General features: G+C 46.2%; 1 protein-coding gene across 2 annotated transcripts in view; it reads right to left on the bottom strand.

Annotated features, from left to right (window-relative positions):
* Positions 1 to 6,473: 6,473 nt before the first annotated feature.
* The window catches only part of LOC121539305 (transmembrane protein 260), a 30,814-nt gene continuing 20,794 nt past the window's right edge, over positions 6,474 to 16,493 (bottom strand). For both annotated transcript variants that reach the window (XM_041847691.2, XM_041847692.2), the window contains exons 10-17: positions 15,936 to 16,044; positions 15,625 to 15,797; positions 14,730 to 14,901; positions 14,384 to 14,523; positions 13,436 to 13,612; positions 9,835 to 9,888; positions 7,840 to 7,924; positions 6,474 to 7,743 (exon numbers count right to left, since the gene is read on the bottom strand). In XM_041847691.2, the coding sequence (XP_041703625.2) occupies positions 7,489 to 7,743; positions 7,840 to 7,924; positions 9,835 to 9,888; positions 13,436 to 13,612; positions 14,384 to 14,523; positions 14,730 to 14,901; positions 15,625 to 15,797; positions 15,936 to 16,044 (1,165 nt within the window). In that variant the 3' untranslated portion in view covers positions 6,474 to 7,488. The remainder of the gene's footprint in view (positions 7,744 to 7,839; positions 7,925 to 9,834; positions 9,889 to 13,435; positions 13,613 to 14,383; positions 14,524 to 14,729; positions 14,902 to 15,624; positions 15,798 to 15,935; positions 16,045 to 16,493) is intronic.

The raw sequence follows: 16,493 nt of genomic DNA, 5'->3' as shown, positions 1-16,493 counted from the left end.
TTATTTGTTTGTACACTTCTCTCATGTAATCTGCTTACTAGTAATTCAGAGAAGATTTCCGAAGTAACGCTGCTGTAGAGACTGTGGATAACTGATCCAGGTCGGGAAATACTACCATGGTTGTAGATATTTTAGCGCCGTCCGCTTGCCAGGGATGACTCTTTAAATGTATACAAATTAACCACTCATAAATTTGAAGTCTTAATATTTCCTATTTTCCCGTAATAATAAATCCAGTGCAATTAGTCTGATTTAACACCAGTTGAATAATTTATTATTGAACTCTTTGGTTAAAGTAATAAAGTAGAAACCCAGACTAACACATGGAAAAGGGGTGCATTCTTTTCTTGAGTTACTTCCAAGCAGGTATGTGCAGAGGGCACTCGACATACACACCTGAGCCAGCATGTTCGAACAACACACACAAACTTACAACAAACTCCACCCCTGAAGTGTTGCCTCCAGACATATTACCCAGACAGGTAGATCAAAACAACTCACCATGAGCTCTATTTCCACATCATATTACTACTGCGCTCTCTAGTGAGTCCTGCTGACTGGCCACTATACTGACCAGCCACTATCAGAATCTGAAGAGTCCACCTCACCTCAGGCTTCTCCTGCTGTCACAGAGTTCCCTCATTTTGTTTGCAAGTACAGTAGGAGTCTTGTAAGCTAGCAGTGTAGGAGAGGTCCAGGGCCAGGGCAAAAGGCCACAGCTATTGGGGACAAAATGTATATTCCAAATTCAATAATAATTTATTATCAGCATTACCTCCCTGTGTTGAGGAGAACCATACCCTCTGAGCTCCCCCAGGGGTCCCATCTCCCTAGTGTCTGGTCCTCAGGGCCCAGTGCAGGCCAGGGGGAGCAGGGCTCAGCCTGGCCCTGAGGTCTAAGGTAGGTGGTGGTGGGGCTGATGTGATGCTGGTGCCCATCTGGCAGGGCAGGGTTTAGCCCCAATCCCAGAGTCCCTCAGCAGGGGAGCCCCAGACTGCTGATCAGAACCCCCCCACTGGTCCCTCTTCGCTCGTCTCCTACTCCTCAGCACACACATAGCCTGCTGTAGAAGCCTGCTGCCGGAGTGTGTCACACTTTCCCCCCATCCCTAGCAAACAGCTGATTAAACTAATTGCATTCTAAAATAAAGATCATGATAGGTTGATTATTGGAGTCAGGTGTGTTAGCTGGGGCAAAAGTGTGACACCAATCAGGCCCCCGAGGACTGGAGTTGCCCATCCCTGGTTTATGGCCAGTGCACATGAAAACCATTATAGACACACATCATATATCCAGTAGACGAAAACAGTTGTGTCTGTCTGGGATTAACAGCTGTACACAGACCCACACTGTGATAAACAAAAAGGAAAACATGATCCCAACAAACACTGACAGGCAGAGGAGAGACATACACATTGTCACAAGCAGAGGGCACAGACTGGTGTTTGTGAGGCAATATGCAGTAACACATGTCACATACACAAGTAAAGACCGAGTAAATATACACACACATAATTACAAAAACATAGACAGATAGGCAAACACACAAAGACACCCAGAAGCGGTCACCCAGCCATACACACCTAACCACATATAATCCCCTAGACACTGGAACACACACACACAGCATCATTATGTTTATCACTCTGAACCAGCACACCGACACCCATCACTCTAATTCCGTTTGTCTGTTTAGATTCGCTTTGCTTTAATCCTCCCTTGTTTGTGCACATCTGCGAGCACTGCAGCATCAGCAGAGAGAGAGAGAGAGAGAGAGACAGAGAGAGCGAGCGAAGCAGTTATAGAGAGAAACCGAGAGAAATCAGAGCACAGGGTGTACTCTCATTCCTGCACCTCTGGTACCGGTACCGAGGGCTCCACCACCAGGGGTAGACAGGCATATCTTCTAGCCTAGAGAGGAGCGCCCTGTCCCAGCCATGGAGACGCCGCCAGGCCCGCAGGCCCCGGTAATCACTGCAGACAGTCAAACACCCAGTCACACAGGCTCATACACCAACACAACATTACAGGCTTTTTACACAGTATTACACCACATCTTATTATCCCATTCAAGTCCCTCTATTAGCTCAATTGGATGGTGGGATTTCCATTTGTAAATTGAGGGATTTTAGATGAGCTTGTCTGTCTGTCAGCGGTGAAATGCCCCCGAGATAGTGAATTATGTGACCAATCACATGATTAATTGCTTACGCATGCTGGTGCTGTGCATGAATCGGTGGTGTCAAGCAAAATAAAAAGTAGCAACTTGTCAAAACCTGTGTGTTTAGAAACAATGTGAGCCGATTTCTAATAGGGTCATGTTGTTTTACTTATTATTGTGAGTTGTAAATTATACACACGTGTATTGATGTACACCTGACATTAAACACAATGTTTTAACATGTAATTCAGTCCTAAACAGAGCTTGTTTTACAGAGATTACCATTACTGTCCTCACCTACTACCAGCCGCTTTATGCAGAAACACAGTCAGCTGACAGAAACCAAGGGCATGAATCACTCTTCTTCCCCAGGCCTCTCATTCTGACACGGAGTGAGGGAGAAGAGATCAAGAGAGAGAGAAGGAGAGGCACCCCAAGTGAGCCGAGAGACACGGCAAATTATGAAAATGCCTCTCTGTGTCCTAAATGGAGGCCAAGCTCTCTAATGTGGCACAACATTAGAACCTGGGGGAGAAAGTGTGGCCTGCTTGATTGGCGAAACCCCTTCTGGCCTGCTCCCCACCAATCCCCCTCCTTCAGCCCCTCTCGAAGCAAAGAGAGATATTATGCCATGCCCAGTGGCACCATCTTGTATGGGGGAAACGGAGAGACCCCTGAAAGGCCCAGGGGCGTCCATAAAGGTGCCTAATTTGTCAGTTTACTCCTGAATTATTTAAATAGATCTAAGAAGGGAGCGGAGAAAGGGGCTTTTTCTGACTCTGTAGTCAATGCGGAGAGAGTCCTTTCTCCACAGTAGCCATTTTCAATTACGCTCTGCACTGCTGTCTTTGATATAAGAAAGTGCAGTAGTGGAGAGGGGCTGTATCAAATAAACAAATGTGTGTACACAAGATAACAACGGGAACTTAGGATAAAATTCAGTTAGCAGAGTATAACTCAAAGAGGTTATTTCACATGAGCAATACTAAAATACACATTTAAAGCACATACACAAACAGACTCAAAACACCCACACACCTGTCAGTCGAGCTTTAGGGGCGGAGGTGTACTATAGAGACACAGCGTAAGAACCCATTGTCCACAAATCCTGTGGTCCTCCGTGCCCCTGGCTGCCTGGGTAAAGCCCTTATCCCTCCCCACCTCCACAGCCTGGACAGAGAAGCCATGGATCCTCTCCTATCAGCCAGGCACCACCAGCCCCCCATGCCCTGCTAGAGGAGCAACACAGCCAGGCTAGGGCCAGGCCTCACCCAGGCTAGGGCCAGGCAGCCCACCGGAGGTATGTGGGGGCTGGCACCAGAGATAAGCAAGGGTTCAAGATTGATCCTGGAAATGTAGATGGCCAAATCCCCCAACCCCCTGACCCCTAATCCCTCCCATATCTGTCCCTATTGTTGAAGTCTTTATTAAAGAGACGATGAGGAGGTGGAGGAGGAGGTGGAGGAGGAAAATGCTGTGGAGGTGTAGTAATGGGGGTCCTGAGGTGACTTTATCTTCCCCAGGCTTCTGGTGAAAGCAGGTAACAGGGCCTCCCTCCCTGTGTCTACATGCTTTGCTGTAGGTCCCTGTTGTGAAGTATTCTCATCTGTTCAACAACAAGCCCTTTCAATAAGCTCTATATCAGCAGCAGCAACAACACAAGGTCCTGTGACAACACAATAGACCTAATATTCTTACAAAAATACATGGACAAAGTACTCATCAACACAATGACTTAATCCATTTAAAAACAGGCAGGGACACTTAAAGGCGGAGAAACAAATTTAAGACTTTCCGTAAACAGGAGATAAACAAACCAACACAAGCACATAAAGGCAATGTAGAGAGCTGCTAGCACCTGTACAAACAGACACTCCGTACACCCACAAACACACTGTACTTGCAGGGTTTCAAACAATGACTGTCACACACTGAGACACACACTCATCAAGGCAATGGCAAACTCAATCTGCAAGGCAATTCACACATAACAACATGGCAACAGAGTCATTCCCACAAGAGGAAAATAACCTATAACATATAATACAAAGGAACAGGCTTTGTCCCATACGTGTCCTATTTGACTCTTGGCTTGTTGTGTTGTGCTTATAGTATAAAATCAGCTAATGACAAAAGGTGGAAACAACTTGGATATCCCAGCTAGTCTGCTGGTGCTAAGGCACCTTGGAGTCTGAGCCATGACTATGGGGACACTCCACACTGTTGTCTATAAGACCTACGGTGCAAAACCAACCGACAAGAGCGGCTGCATTAGATAAACCTGCAAGTATGGATGAATAACAAGAACAATCCTGTGCTAAAAATAAAAATATGTCAAGTTCAGTCACGGCCATTGGCCATGATCACAGAAATGGGTCGCGCAGAGTAAACACCCTTGAAACAGGTTTCCCCGTTTAGAAAACTGATCTGCAGGGACGTTTTTCAGTGTAATATGCGGCAAAATCTGTGACCAGCTCAGTACATTATGTCTCTCCCACCCCCCATCCATTCTGTTACCAAACACCAGCCCCCCTACCCCCCTCCAACCTTCTCCATCCAGCCAGAGAGCAGAGGAGATAGGCCCAGCCGCTAAAGCTGTTTTTTCAGCCACTGCTCCCGTTTGGTCTATCTGAGATACACAGAGAGCGGAGGTGTCGCTTTTCCGCTGGCATTTCGGACAGTATCTACTTATAGATGGGAGAAAAAGAGAAAAGAAAAACAGAAGGGGTATTATCAGGGAGGGATGAGAGCAGCAAAGGCATTTTGTCTTTTTATTCCCCTCCTAAACCCTGGGCTTTGCTCCCAATCCGATTGGTCGATACGGCCAGGGATGTAAATGAAATGCAAAGAGGAATAAGGCTGGCTTCCCATCTGCAGTGTGCCCCCCTCATGTCCCCCCTCTTCTCTCTCTCTCTCTACTGCTCCGTCGCTATTCTATTTCTCTATCGTCTCTGTCTCCCATTCACAGGATTGCTTCTCTCTTTCCCCCTCTCCATGCATCCCTCCCCACTCCCTCTCTCCCTGGCTGGGCTCACAGCTCTTATCTCCTCAGACGCCCCACATTCCAGCGTTGCCGTGGCTCCCTGCCTGCATCCGTGGTCATGACGATTCCATGGGTGCCTACAATCCTTCAGCAGCTTGCTGATTTGGGGTGGGCATCTGACTCTCAGAGACAGGGGGGCGGGAGGGCAAGAGACAGGGGGACAGAGGGGTGTTAGAGAGGGATGGGAGAGAGAGAGAGAGGGAGACAGGAGAGGGAGACAGGGAGAGGGAGACAGGAGAGGGAGACAGGGAGAGGGAGAATAAAGCAGAACTGAGGACGTCAGATGAGAAAAGGCTAATGATACAGAAAAATGACAAAGAGAGAAAAAAACAAATATATATAATAGCAGATCCAAACACCTGTACATTCTACTATAGATTCACATAGATTTTTTTGATTTTTTTTGCATCTCCTTTTAATACTAATTTGTCATATTTGTATAAATCAGTAAATATACTTACACCAGAAATAAAATGTCTTATAGAAAAAATTAACTAACACAGTAGAAACAAAGTAAAGCTCTGAGAAAATGTAAAGTGGATCTTTGGACAGCAGAAAAACAATTTTTTTCTGAGAGAGAAGAACCGTCTGTGCAAGGCCCATTCTCATCAGCTATCCCCGTGGACCTAGCAGAGGGCAGGTTTGTTTTCTAAGAGGACCGGAGCAGCACTTCTAGTGCTCTGCTCTCTGTCCATGCCATCAAAAGTACAATGAGAGCAGATGACAGGACACAGGCTTGGCTGGCTGTTAAAATAGAGTGACTGTAGACCAGGTCTCATAGAAATCAGTGAAGCCCAAATATCAAACACACCAGCCCCCGAAAGAGTAAAATAGCATGGTCACAGACTGAGAATGTGTACGGTAAGCTAGGTAGAAAGTCTACACGAGAACAGAGGGGAGAAGGAATGAACAGGAAAGTAGTTAAAGATGTTATCAAGTGTACTGAATCACCATGTCTCTCAGACCAGCCTCAAGTGACTGAGTCCATCTGTCCAGGAGCCTGGGTCGTGCTGCTGAGGACCTTTGCATGTCTGGGTGCAACGTCTCTGAGTGTCTGCGTGACTGTGGTTGTGACTCGATGTCTGCGTGACGGAATGTCTCTCTGGAGATGAAAGCACTCCACTGCTCGGTGTGTGTGCGTGTTTTTCCTCTCTGCGCGTCTGTGTTTCACAGGAGGAGCACACACACACACACACACACACACACACACACACACACACACACACACACACACACACACACACACACACACACACACACACACACACACACACACACACACACACACACACACACACACACACACACACACACACACACACACACACACCTCTAAAAGGGTCCCTGGCATTGTGACATTTCATATTTCATTTAAATCCATGAGGGATTATAGCTCTGTCGTCAAAGAGAGAGAAAAAAAGCTAATTTAATCCATTAGATTTTAAAGGACCAACTCAGATGGATGGATAGTCAGTGGGCAGCGGTGGCGATTAGGAGCCAGGGTCATGCTAAGAGCCCAGAGCCCAGGACAGCGACAGCGTGGCACTGCACAAGTCTGTCACAGATTAAGAGCCTGCTCTAATCCCCCATTTCTGCACCCAAATTGGGTTTCCCTCAATCTCAGCCCTGACACCTAATGGGAGAAAAAGATAACTAAATCAGCAGGAGGCCACGGCTGCATAATCACAACTTTAAAAGCTGTGAGAAAGAGATGCAGAGAGACAGAAAAATGAGAGAGGGAAAGGGAAATAGTAAATAAAAGTGTGTGTGTGGGGGAGACATGAACAGCTTGATTTGGTTCGGTCCAGGCTGCAAAAGTCATGTAATGTCCCCAGTGGAAAACATTCCCGCAGTGTGAGGTGCAGCCAGATTCCTGTTTGACTGGACAACCCCACCTCATCACAAAGAGCCCCATCGTCAGCACCACCTCCATATTAGGTCCCATGTTGTAGCCAAGTCTTTGACAAGGGATGTTTTTCATGCCCTTATTCATCACAGAATGGTCCAGGTCATCATACATACATTTTCCCATGATGAATGCAGGTATCCAAACACCTTCAAAGAGCCCAGTCTACTCTCCACTGTACTGGGTGTGTTCAATCCCTGAGGCTAGAGCACCAGATGTAGCCTGGGGGCCAGTCAACATCCCCTGGCTGCCACACTGGAACCTCCTTTCTACAATGAGTTGAGAGGACCTCTCCTCCTCAGAGAGTCTCCATGGTGTCCTGCAGTATCAGTTGAAGCCCACTCCCTGTGTGCCTGCGCCATCTGACCCTCCCATACCTCACGGGGTGGGTCTCTGCCAGAGCCTGGTCCTCTCCTGCAGCAGGTGGGAGACGGCGGTGCGGATGGCGGGGGCCTGGGAGTCTGTGGGCTCCTTGTCCAGGTACAGGCTGAAGTGCTGGATGCTGCAGGTCAGCAGGCTGTCAGGGCTGTGGCCCTGTTTCCCTGAACGCAGGAGCCTCTCGCTGGCCAGGGCCAGGTTTTTATCCCAGTTGGGAGGGTAGTCTGTGTGCGCCTCCACAATCTCCTTATACAGCTGCCAATCACAAAGAACACAACTTGTACACAACAACCATAATCTTATGGTTAATGCTCATACTCCTATATGTTTGCTATGGGAGGACTGACTCACTGTGTAGGAGAGCTCAAACAAGCGTGCTTTCCCTTCTCCCTGGATCCTCTCAGCCAGGTCAAACAGAAAGAAAGCCGTCTTCATCCTGAAACAAAGAGGATACATCACAGGCTAAGTGCTGGATGGATGGATGGATGGATGGATGGATGGATGAACCGTGGAGATCTATCCGCAGAGATGCACTAGCAGAATAGAGTGATTTATGTAGATGCTAGCTACATAACAGTATTTCATGTAGAATAGCTGGTGCTCTACCACACCAGAGTGGGTTATGTAGATGTTTTAGCTAGCAGACTAGGGTGATCTGTCATAGAGGCTCTATCTGTAAACTATACATACAGTGGGGAAAAAAGTATTTAGTCAGCCACCAATTGTGCAAGTTCTCCCACTTAAAAAGATGAGAGAGGCCTGTAATTTTCATCATAGGTACACATCAACTATAACAGACAAAATGAGGAAAATAAATCCAGAAAATCACATTGTAGGATTTTTAATGAATTTATTTGCAAATTATGGTGGAAAATAAGTATTTGGTCAATAACAAAAGTTTCTCAATACTTTGTTATATACCCTTTGTTGGCAATGACACAGGTCAAACGTTTTCTGTAACTCTTCACAAGGTTTTCACACACTGTTGCTGGTATTTTTGGCCCATTCCTCCATGCAGATCTCCTCTAGAGCAGTGATGTTTTGGGGCTGTCGCTGGGCAACACGGACTTTCAACTCCCTCCAAAGATTTTCTATGGGGTTGAGATCTGGAGACTGGCTAGGCCACTCCAGGACCTTGAAATGCTTCTTACGAAGCCACTCCTTCGTTGCCCGGGCGGTGTGTTTGGGATCATTGTCATGCTGAAAGACCCAGCCACGTTTCATCTTCAATGTCCTTGCTGATGGAAGGAGGTTTTCACTCAAAATCACCACGATACATGGCCCCATTCATTCTTTCCTTTTACACGGATCAGTCGTCCTGGTCCCTTTGCAGAAAAACTGCCCCAAAGCATGATGTTTCCACCCCCCATGCTTCACAGTAGGTATGGTGTTCTTTGGATGCAACTCAGCATTCTTTGTCCTCCAAACACGACAAGTTATATTTTGGTTTCATCTGACCATATGACATATGACATTCTCCCAATCCTCTTCTGGATCATCCAAATGCACTCTAGCAAACTTCAGACGGGCCTGGACATGTACTGGCTTAAGCAGGGGGACACGTCTTGCACTGCAGGATTTGAGTCCCTGGTGGCGTAGTGTGTTACTGATGGTAGGCTTTGTTACTTTGGTCCCAGCTCTCTGCAGGTCATTCACTAGGTCCCCCCGTGTGGTTCTGGGATTTTTGCTCACCGTTCTTGTGATCATTTTGACCCCACAGGGTGAGATCTTGCGTGAAGCCCCAGATCGAGGGGAGATTATCAGTGGTCTTGTATGTCTTCCATTTCCTAATAATTTCTCCCACAGTTGATTTCTTCAAACCAAGCTGCTTACCTATTGCAGATTCAGTCTTCCCAGCCTGGTGCAGGTCTACAATTTTGTTTCTGATGTCCTTTGACAGCTCTTTGGTCTTGGCCATAGTGGAGTTTGGAGTGTGACTGTTTGAGGTTGTGGACAGGTGTCTTTTATACTGATAACAAGTTCAAACAGGTGCCATTAATACAGGTAACAAGTGGAGGACAGAGGAGCCTCTTAAAGAAGAAGTTACAGGTCTGTGAGAGCCAGAAATCTTGCTTGTTTGTAGGTGACCAAATACTTATTTTCCACCATCATTTGCAAATAAATTCATTAAAAATCCTACAATGTGATTTTCTGGATTTTTTTCCTCAATTTGTCTATCATAGTTGACGTGTACCTATGATGAAAATTACAGGCCTCTCTCATCTTTTTAAGTGGGAGAACTTGCACAATTGGTGGCTGACTAAATACTTTTTTTCCCCACTGTATACAGTGACTGTAACAGAGAAAAAAAGAGTCAGTGTCTTCAATGTTAACTCTTTACTGTACCTGGCCTGCCACATCTCCTCATTAGCCACCCTCTCCCAGGACCCTGGGTGGAAACTGGAACCAGACACAAAAACAGCTCTTTATCTCAACACCTCTGGGCCTTTTCTTATGCATCATTCCTCCCACACTATCATATTCATTATGTATCATTATTGGTGTTAATATATACTGAACAAAAATATAAACGCAACATGCAACAATTTAAAAGATTTTTACAGTTCATATAAGGAAATCAGTCAATTGAAATAAATTAATTAGGCCCTAATCTATGGATTTCACATGACTGGGAATACAGATATGCATCTGTTGGTCACAGATACCTTTAAAAAAAGGTAGGGGCGTGGATCAGAAAATCAGTCAGTATCTGGTGTGACCACCATTTGCCTCATGAAGCACAACACGTCTACTTCGCATAGAGTTGATCAGACTGTTGATTGTGGCCTGTGAATGTTGTCCGACTCCTCTTCAATGGCTGTGCGAAGTTGCTGGATATTGACGGGAACTGGAACATGCTGTCGTACACGTCGATCCAGAGCATCCCAAACATACTCAATGGGTGACATGTCTGGTGAGTATGCAGGCCATGGAAGAACTGGGACCTTTTCAGCTTCCAGGAATTGTGTACAGATCCTTGTGACATGGGGCCATGCATTAGCCTATCATGCTGAAACATGAGGTGATGGCGGCGGATGAATGGCACGACAATGGGCCTCAGGATCTCGTCACGGTATCTCTGTGCATTCAAATTGCCATCGATAAAATGCAATTGTGTTCGTTGTCCGTAGCTTATGCCACCCATACCATAACCCCACTGCCAACATGGCGCACTCTGTTCACAACGCTGACATCAGCAAACCGCACGCCCACACAACGCCATACACGTAGTCTGCGTTTGTGAGGCCGGTTGGACGCAATGCCAAATTCTCTAAAACGATGTTGGAGGTGGCTTATGGTAGAGAAATTAACATTAAATTCTCTAGAAACAGCTCTGGTGGACATTCCTGCAGTCAGCATGCCAATTGCACGCTCCCTCAAAACTTGAGACATCTGTGGCATTGTGTTGTGTGACAAAGCGTGCATTTTAGAGTGGCCTTTTATTGTCCCCAGCACAAGGTACACCTGTGTAATGATCATGCTGTTTAATTAGCTTCTTGATAAGCCACACCTGTCAGGTGGATGAATTATCTTGGCAAAGGAGAAATGCTCACTAACAGGGATGTAAACAAATTTGTGCACAAAATTTGAGAGAAATAAGCTTTTGGTGTTCTGCGATCTTCTATTTCAGCTCATGAAACATGGGACCAACACTTTACATGTTGCGTTTATATTTATGTTCAGTGTATGTTGTTCAACCAAGTGTGCAGGTTTAGGTTTTCACAAACCTAATGTGAGTATACAACACCGTTCAAAAGTTTGTGGTCTCTTAGAAATGTCCTTGTTTTCGAAAAGAAAAGCAATTTGTTTGTCCATTAAAATAACATCAAATTGATCAGAAATACAGTGTAGACATTGTTAATGTTGTAAATGGCTATTGTAGCTGGAAACGGCTGATTTTTTATGGAATATCTACATAGGCATACAGAGGCCCATTATCAGCAACCATCAGTCCTGTGTTCCAATGGCACGTTGTGTTTTCTAATCCAAGTTGATCATTTTAAAAGCCTAATTGGTCATTAGAAAACCCTTTTGCAATTATGTTAGCACAGCTGAAAACGGTTGTGCTGATTAAAGAAGCAATAAAACTGGCCTTCTTGAGACTAATTGAGTATCTGGAGCATCAGCAATTGTGGATTCGATTACAGGCTCAAAATGGCCAGAAACAAATAACTTTCACGCCTCACAGGTCCTCAACTGGCAGCTTCATTAAATAGTACCCGCAAAACACCAGTCTCAACGTCAACAGTGAAGAGGCGACTCCGGGATGCTGACCTTCTAGGCAGAGTTGCAAAGAAAAAGCCATATCTCAGACTGGCCAATAAAAATTAAAGATTAAGATGGGCATTCTGAGATATGGCTTTTTCTTTGCAACTCTGCCTAGAAGGTCAGCTTCACGGAGTCACCTCTTGACGTTGAGACTGGTGTTTTGCGGGTACTATTTAATGAAGCTGCCAGTTGAGGACATGTGAGGCGTCTGTTTCTCAAACTAGACACTCTAATGTATTTGTCCTCTTGCTCAGTTGTGCACCGGGGCCTCCCACTCCTCTTTCTATTCTGGTTAGAGCCAGTTTGCACTGTTCTGTGAAGGGAGTAGTACACAGCATTGTACGAGATCTTCAGTTTCTTGGCAATTTCTCGCATGGAATAGCCTTCATTTCTCAGAACAAGAATAGACTGACGAGTTTCAGAAGAAAGCTATTTGTTTCTGGCCATTTTGAGCCTGTAATCAAACCCACAATTGCTGATGTTCCAGATACTCAACTAGTCTCAAGAAGGCCAGTTTTATTGATTCTTTAATCAGCACAACAGTTTTCAGCTGTGCTAACATAATTGCAAAAGCGTTTTCTAATGATCAATTAGCCTTTTAAAATGATAAACTTGGATTAGCAAACACAACGTGCCATTGGAACACAGGACTGATGGTTGCAGATAATGGGCTTCTGTATGCCTATGTAGATATTCCATTAAAAATCAGCCGTTTCCAGCTATGGGTGACATACAATAGCCATTTACAACATTAACAATGTCTACACCGTATTTCTGATCAATTTGATGTTATTTTAATGGAAAATAAATATTGCTTTTCTTTCGGAAAACAATGACATTTCTAAGTGACCCCAAACTTTTGAACGGTAGTGTATATAGTACTGTCAAAACATCAGACGGCAGAGCAACAATACCAACACATCAGCCATGGAAGGAACCATATATCCTGTTTCATTTTGTTACGTAGAAACACTTGACCTCTTCTTCAAAATCCTATTTTAGCAGTGTTCTGAGCTAATATTTGGCTTGCGGGCATCGACGGACACGCTTGTAGTGAGGGCGAGGGAAATAATGTCACAGTATTCAGCCATGATTATCGCAGTGAATGAGGGGCTGCTGGCAACAGCAACAGAATATGGAGCTTTGACTAATTCCACTTTTGACACACTTATTGACAAAACGCAATAAGAAACTCATTATGTTTAATCTTCAGTCTCATTTCAAATAGCTGAAGGCCTAATGTCTTGCTTTGGTATAACGCAGAAAGAGCTGCTGGATCAGAGCAGGGAGAACAGAGGAAACCTTGCCGTAGGAACGTCGGTTCTCAGCCAGTATTGTGAAAGACCACATAGAGAAGGTATAGTCAACACCAAAGAGTATCACTGAACAGAAGATTCCTCTTTTGTTTTTTCCTTTCAATTAAGACCTAGAAAATCAGGTGAGGGGAGTTCCTTACTAATCAGTTACATTAATTCATCAATCAAGTACAAGGGAGGAGCGAAAACCTGCAGACACTCAGCCCTCCGTGGAATGAGTTTGATGTGGTCTACAGTATGACCATTTCCATGGCGACTAGCAGAAGCCCTTAGACTCCCCATGGACTGTAGGCTTCTCCTGCTGAGCTGGCCCCCCCACCCCTCCAGAGGGCCCTCTGGGATGTGTGTAATGTACTGTGTACCTGTTGTGTGGCTCAGTCCAGTTGTAGATGTAGCGGGTGCGGCGGGCCCACTCCTCCGGGTGGAAGTGCTCCTGGGCAGGCACCAGGTAGTCACACACGCCTAGGGGCCAGCGAGAGAAGCTCCTCTCCCAGCTGGGGTCCCCGTCAGGCAGCCCGATGCAGGCCAGTACGGCCCCCCTGCAGACACACACAACCAGGCAGGCACCGTGCTTCTGAAGTGGGCAGAGCAGAACCACAGGGCTGGAAACCCCTGAAAGGGCCTACCCCCAGCTATCTATCTCCCCTCAAACACTACTCACTCTCCGCCCAGGTGGCTGCTGATAGAACTGAATAGGCATACATGGGAAGCACATATGCCTCCACCTCTTACCCAACAAACACACACAAGCATGTGCACACACCATTCAGCTCTCTCCCATCTCCCATCCCTACTGCTTCATTCTCCTCTCTAGTGCTGTCCCCTAAAGGGTTGATCCCACTGGTCAGTGTTGCTTCTTTGGTTACGTTCATGTTGGCCAAGCAAACACTGCCCCCTGGTGGGTTTGGCATTTAAAGGACTCCTGTCCAACCCATTTGTTCTCTGTATCCCCAGACTACTATAGTCAGATGGATACAGTAGTCACACAGTAAATTATATATACTCATTATGTATTCAGTATTTCTCTGCATTCTTTCCCACAGATGGCTGAAGTTATGTCTTTGGGCTTATCTCCTCCATGCACCGATCACTGTATCAACCACTCAGTGCTCCCATTCAACCATACCATTCCTCACACTTTCTCAGTCCTCTTGATTAATTTTCTCAATTTCTCACTAGTCCATTCTTTCCATCCATGCATTCTCCATAGAGATAGACACAGTATTTATCTCTGCAGTATTCTCACTCACTCACTCACTCACTCACTCACTCACTCACTCACTCACTCACTCACTCACTCACAGACTCACTGTGTGTTGTGAGAGAGGAACTGCTCCAGACTGAAGGAGTCCTTCTCCTCAGTGTGGACCGGGTCCCACCAGCGGCCAGGGAAATTAACCCTAGGGTGATGCTGGCCCAGCTTGGCCACGTACCAACTGTACGTCATCATCTGGAGGGGGAGAGAGTAGTAGTCAATAGGAGCCTTACTGAGATCATCATCATCGCAACTCTATTGTCTAACATGTATGGCCTGTCTTTAGTATCAGATTCAGTTCCATTTAAAATGCTATTATAATAAAGCTCTAATTATAATATAATAAAGCTAGTCATGTTGTCCTGGGCCTAAATAAGCCCAATATAAGGCTCAGCACTAACCTCCTGGTCAACGAGGTGTACGTCAGGCCGGACCCCCTGGCAGTAGTGGAGGTAGCGTAGTGAGTTCCCTGGGAGGTCTCCCCGGGTAAGGATGATAGAGTCTGGAGGAACAGAGGCCAGAAGCTCCCTGCCGAACCGCTCCACAACACTGTTAATGCTCTGATCACACTCCCTGGGAGGGATGCAACACAAACCTTTACAAGTCAACGGGAGCTATTTTCTCTAACCACACTGACACATAACAAGTGTGTGTTTGTGTAAACAGGAGTGAGGTTGTGTTTGCAGGTCTTCACTTCTGAGGATTGTGTGTGTGTGTGTGTTCATGTACTGTATGCATGCTTTCAAGTTGCTCTGTGGTAAGTTGTCACAGCCCTAGCCCATGCTCTGCCTCTCTAATCGTGGGTAGACAGGTGCGATGGGTCTGACAGCGTATGCCAGGCTCTCCCCCTGATCAAAGCAGCTGTGTGATGGCGGCCTCAGCCTGCCTGGCAGAGTGCAGCACCACGCTGGTGTAATCTGCTGCCTCTCATGGTTAACATCTCACACTCAGCATTCACAGTGAAATCTATGTGCTAACCGTGCCTCTCTTTAGCCCCTACCATGGGGGGAGGAGAGACGGGATAATGAAATACCTGGCATGTGGAGTGCAGGGCTCCAGTTTGAAGTACAGTGAGAACTATTTGGTTAGCTCAGGTGAGACTAGTGTGGAGTGAGTTTTGGGAGTAAAATACTCAAGACATTTTGTGTGCGACCCTCTATCTCCAAGACAACATTTATTTTCTAGTTTGTCCGGCAAACCTTGAAATCAGTTGGTGGTAAAAATACTACAGTGTTATAACACCACACACAGGATGTGCCATCAAGCCTAAGTCAGTTGACTGGATATGATGCTTACCGATGGTTGGAGTGCACCATGTGTGCCAGGAGACCTACAGTGAAGAGCCAGCCTCCGGCCTGCCACAGACCCCCATGGCCTAGCCTCCTCTCCAGGCCTGTGTGTGTCCAACTCAGGCCCAACCCAGCCAGCACACACACCACAGCATCGCTCTGGAGCCAGAACCGCTCCACCTGCAGAGAGACCAAACACACGACACAGCCTTTTACCTGGGGCAGAGGAGACTGTGGCATCCCAACTCAGGCCCATCCTGTAGCCTCCCTGCCTGTTTCCCTGCCTGCCCTAACCAAGCCTCATGGCTCACCACTCACCACTCCCAGCAGTAGGGGTCTGCTGATGTCCAGGTTGGCTCTCCAGGCGAAGAACAGGGAGTAGAGTAGCAGCATGGCTGTCAGCAGCCAGGGAACAACACAGCGCCTCCTGGAGAGGAAGGACAGGCATCGCCATGAGAGCACTGGCCTTACACAGACATATACACAGAAATACCATATATAAACTCAGCAAAAAAAGAAACGTCCCTTTTTCAGGACCCTGTCTTTCAAAGATAATTCGTAAAAATCCAAATAACTTCACAGATCTTCATTTTAAAGGGTTTAAACGCTGTTTCCCATGCTTGTTCAATGAACCATAAACAATTAATGAACATGCACCTGTGGAACGGTCGTTAAGACACTAACAGCTTACAGACGGTAGGCAATTAAGGGCACAGTTATGAAAACTTAGGACACTAAAAGAGGCCTTTCTACTGACTCTGAAAAACACCAAAAGAAAGATGCCCAGGGTCCCTGCTCATCTGCGTGAACGTGCCTTAGGCATGCTGCAAGGAGGCATGAGGACTGCAGATGTGGCCAGGGCAATAAATTGCAATG

Source organism: Coregonus clupeaformis, chromosome 25 (assembly GCF_020615455.1).
Source record: "Coregonus clupeaformis isolate EN_2021a chromosome 25, ASM2061545v1, whole genome shotgun sequence".
NCBI classification, from domain to species: domain Eukaryota; kingdom Metazoa; phylum Chordata; class Actinopteri; order Salmoniformes; family Salmonidae; genus Coregonus; species Coregonus clupeaformis.
Note: the sequence above shows the minus strand (reverse complement) of the source record. Positions and strands in the feature narration are given on the sequence as shown.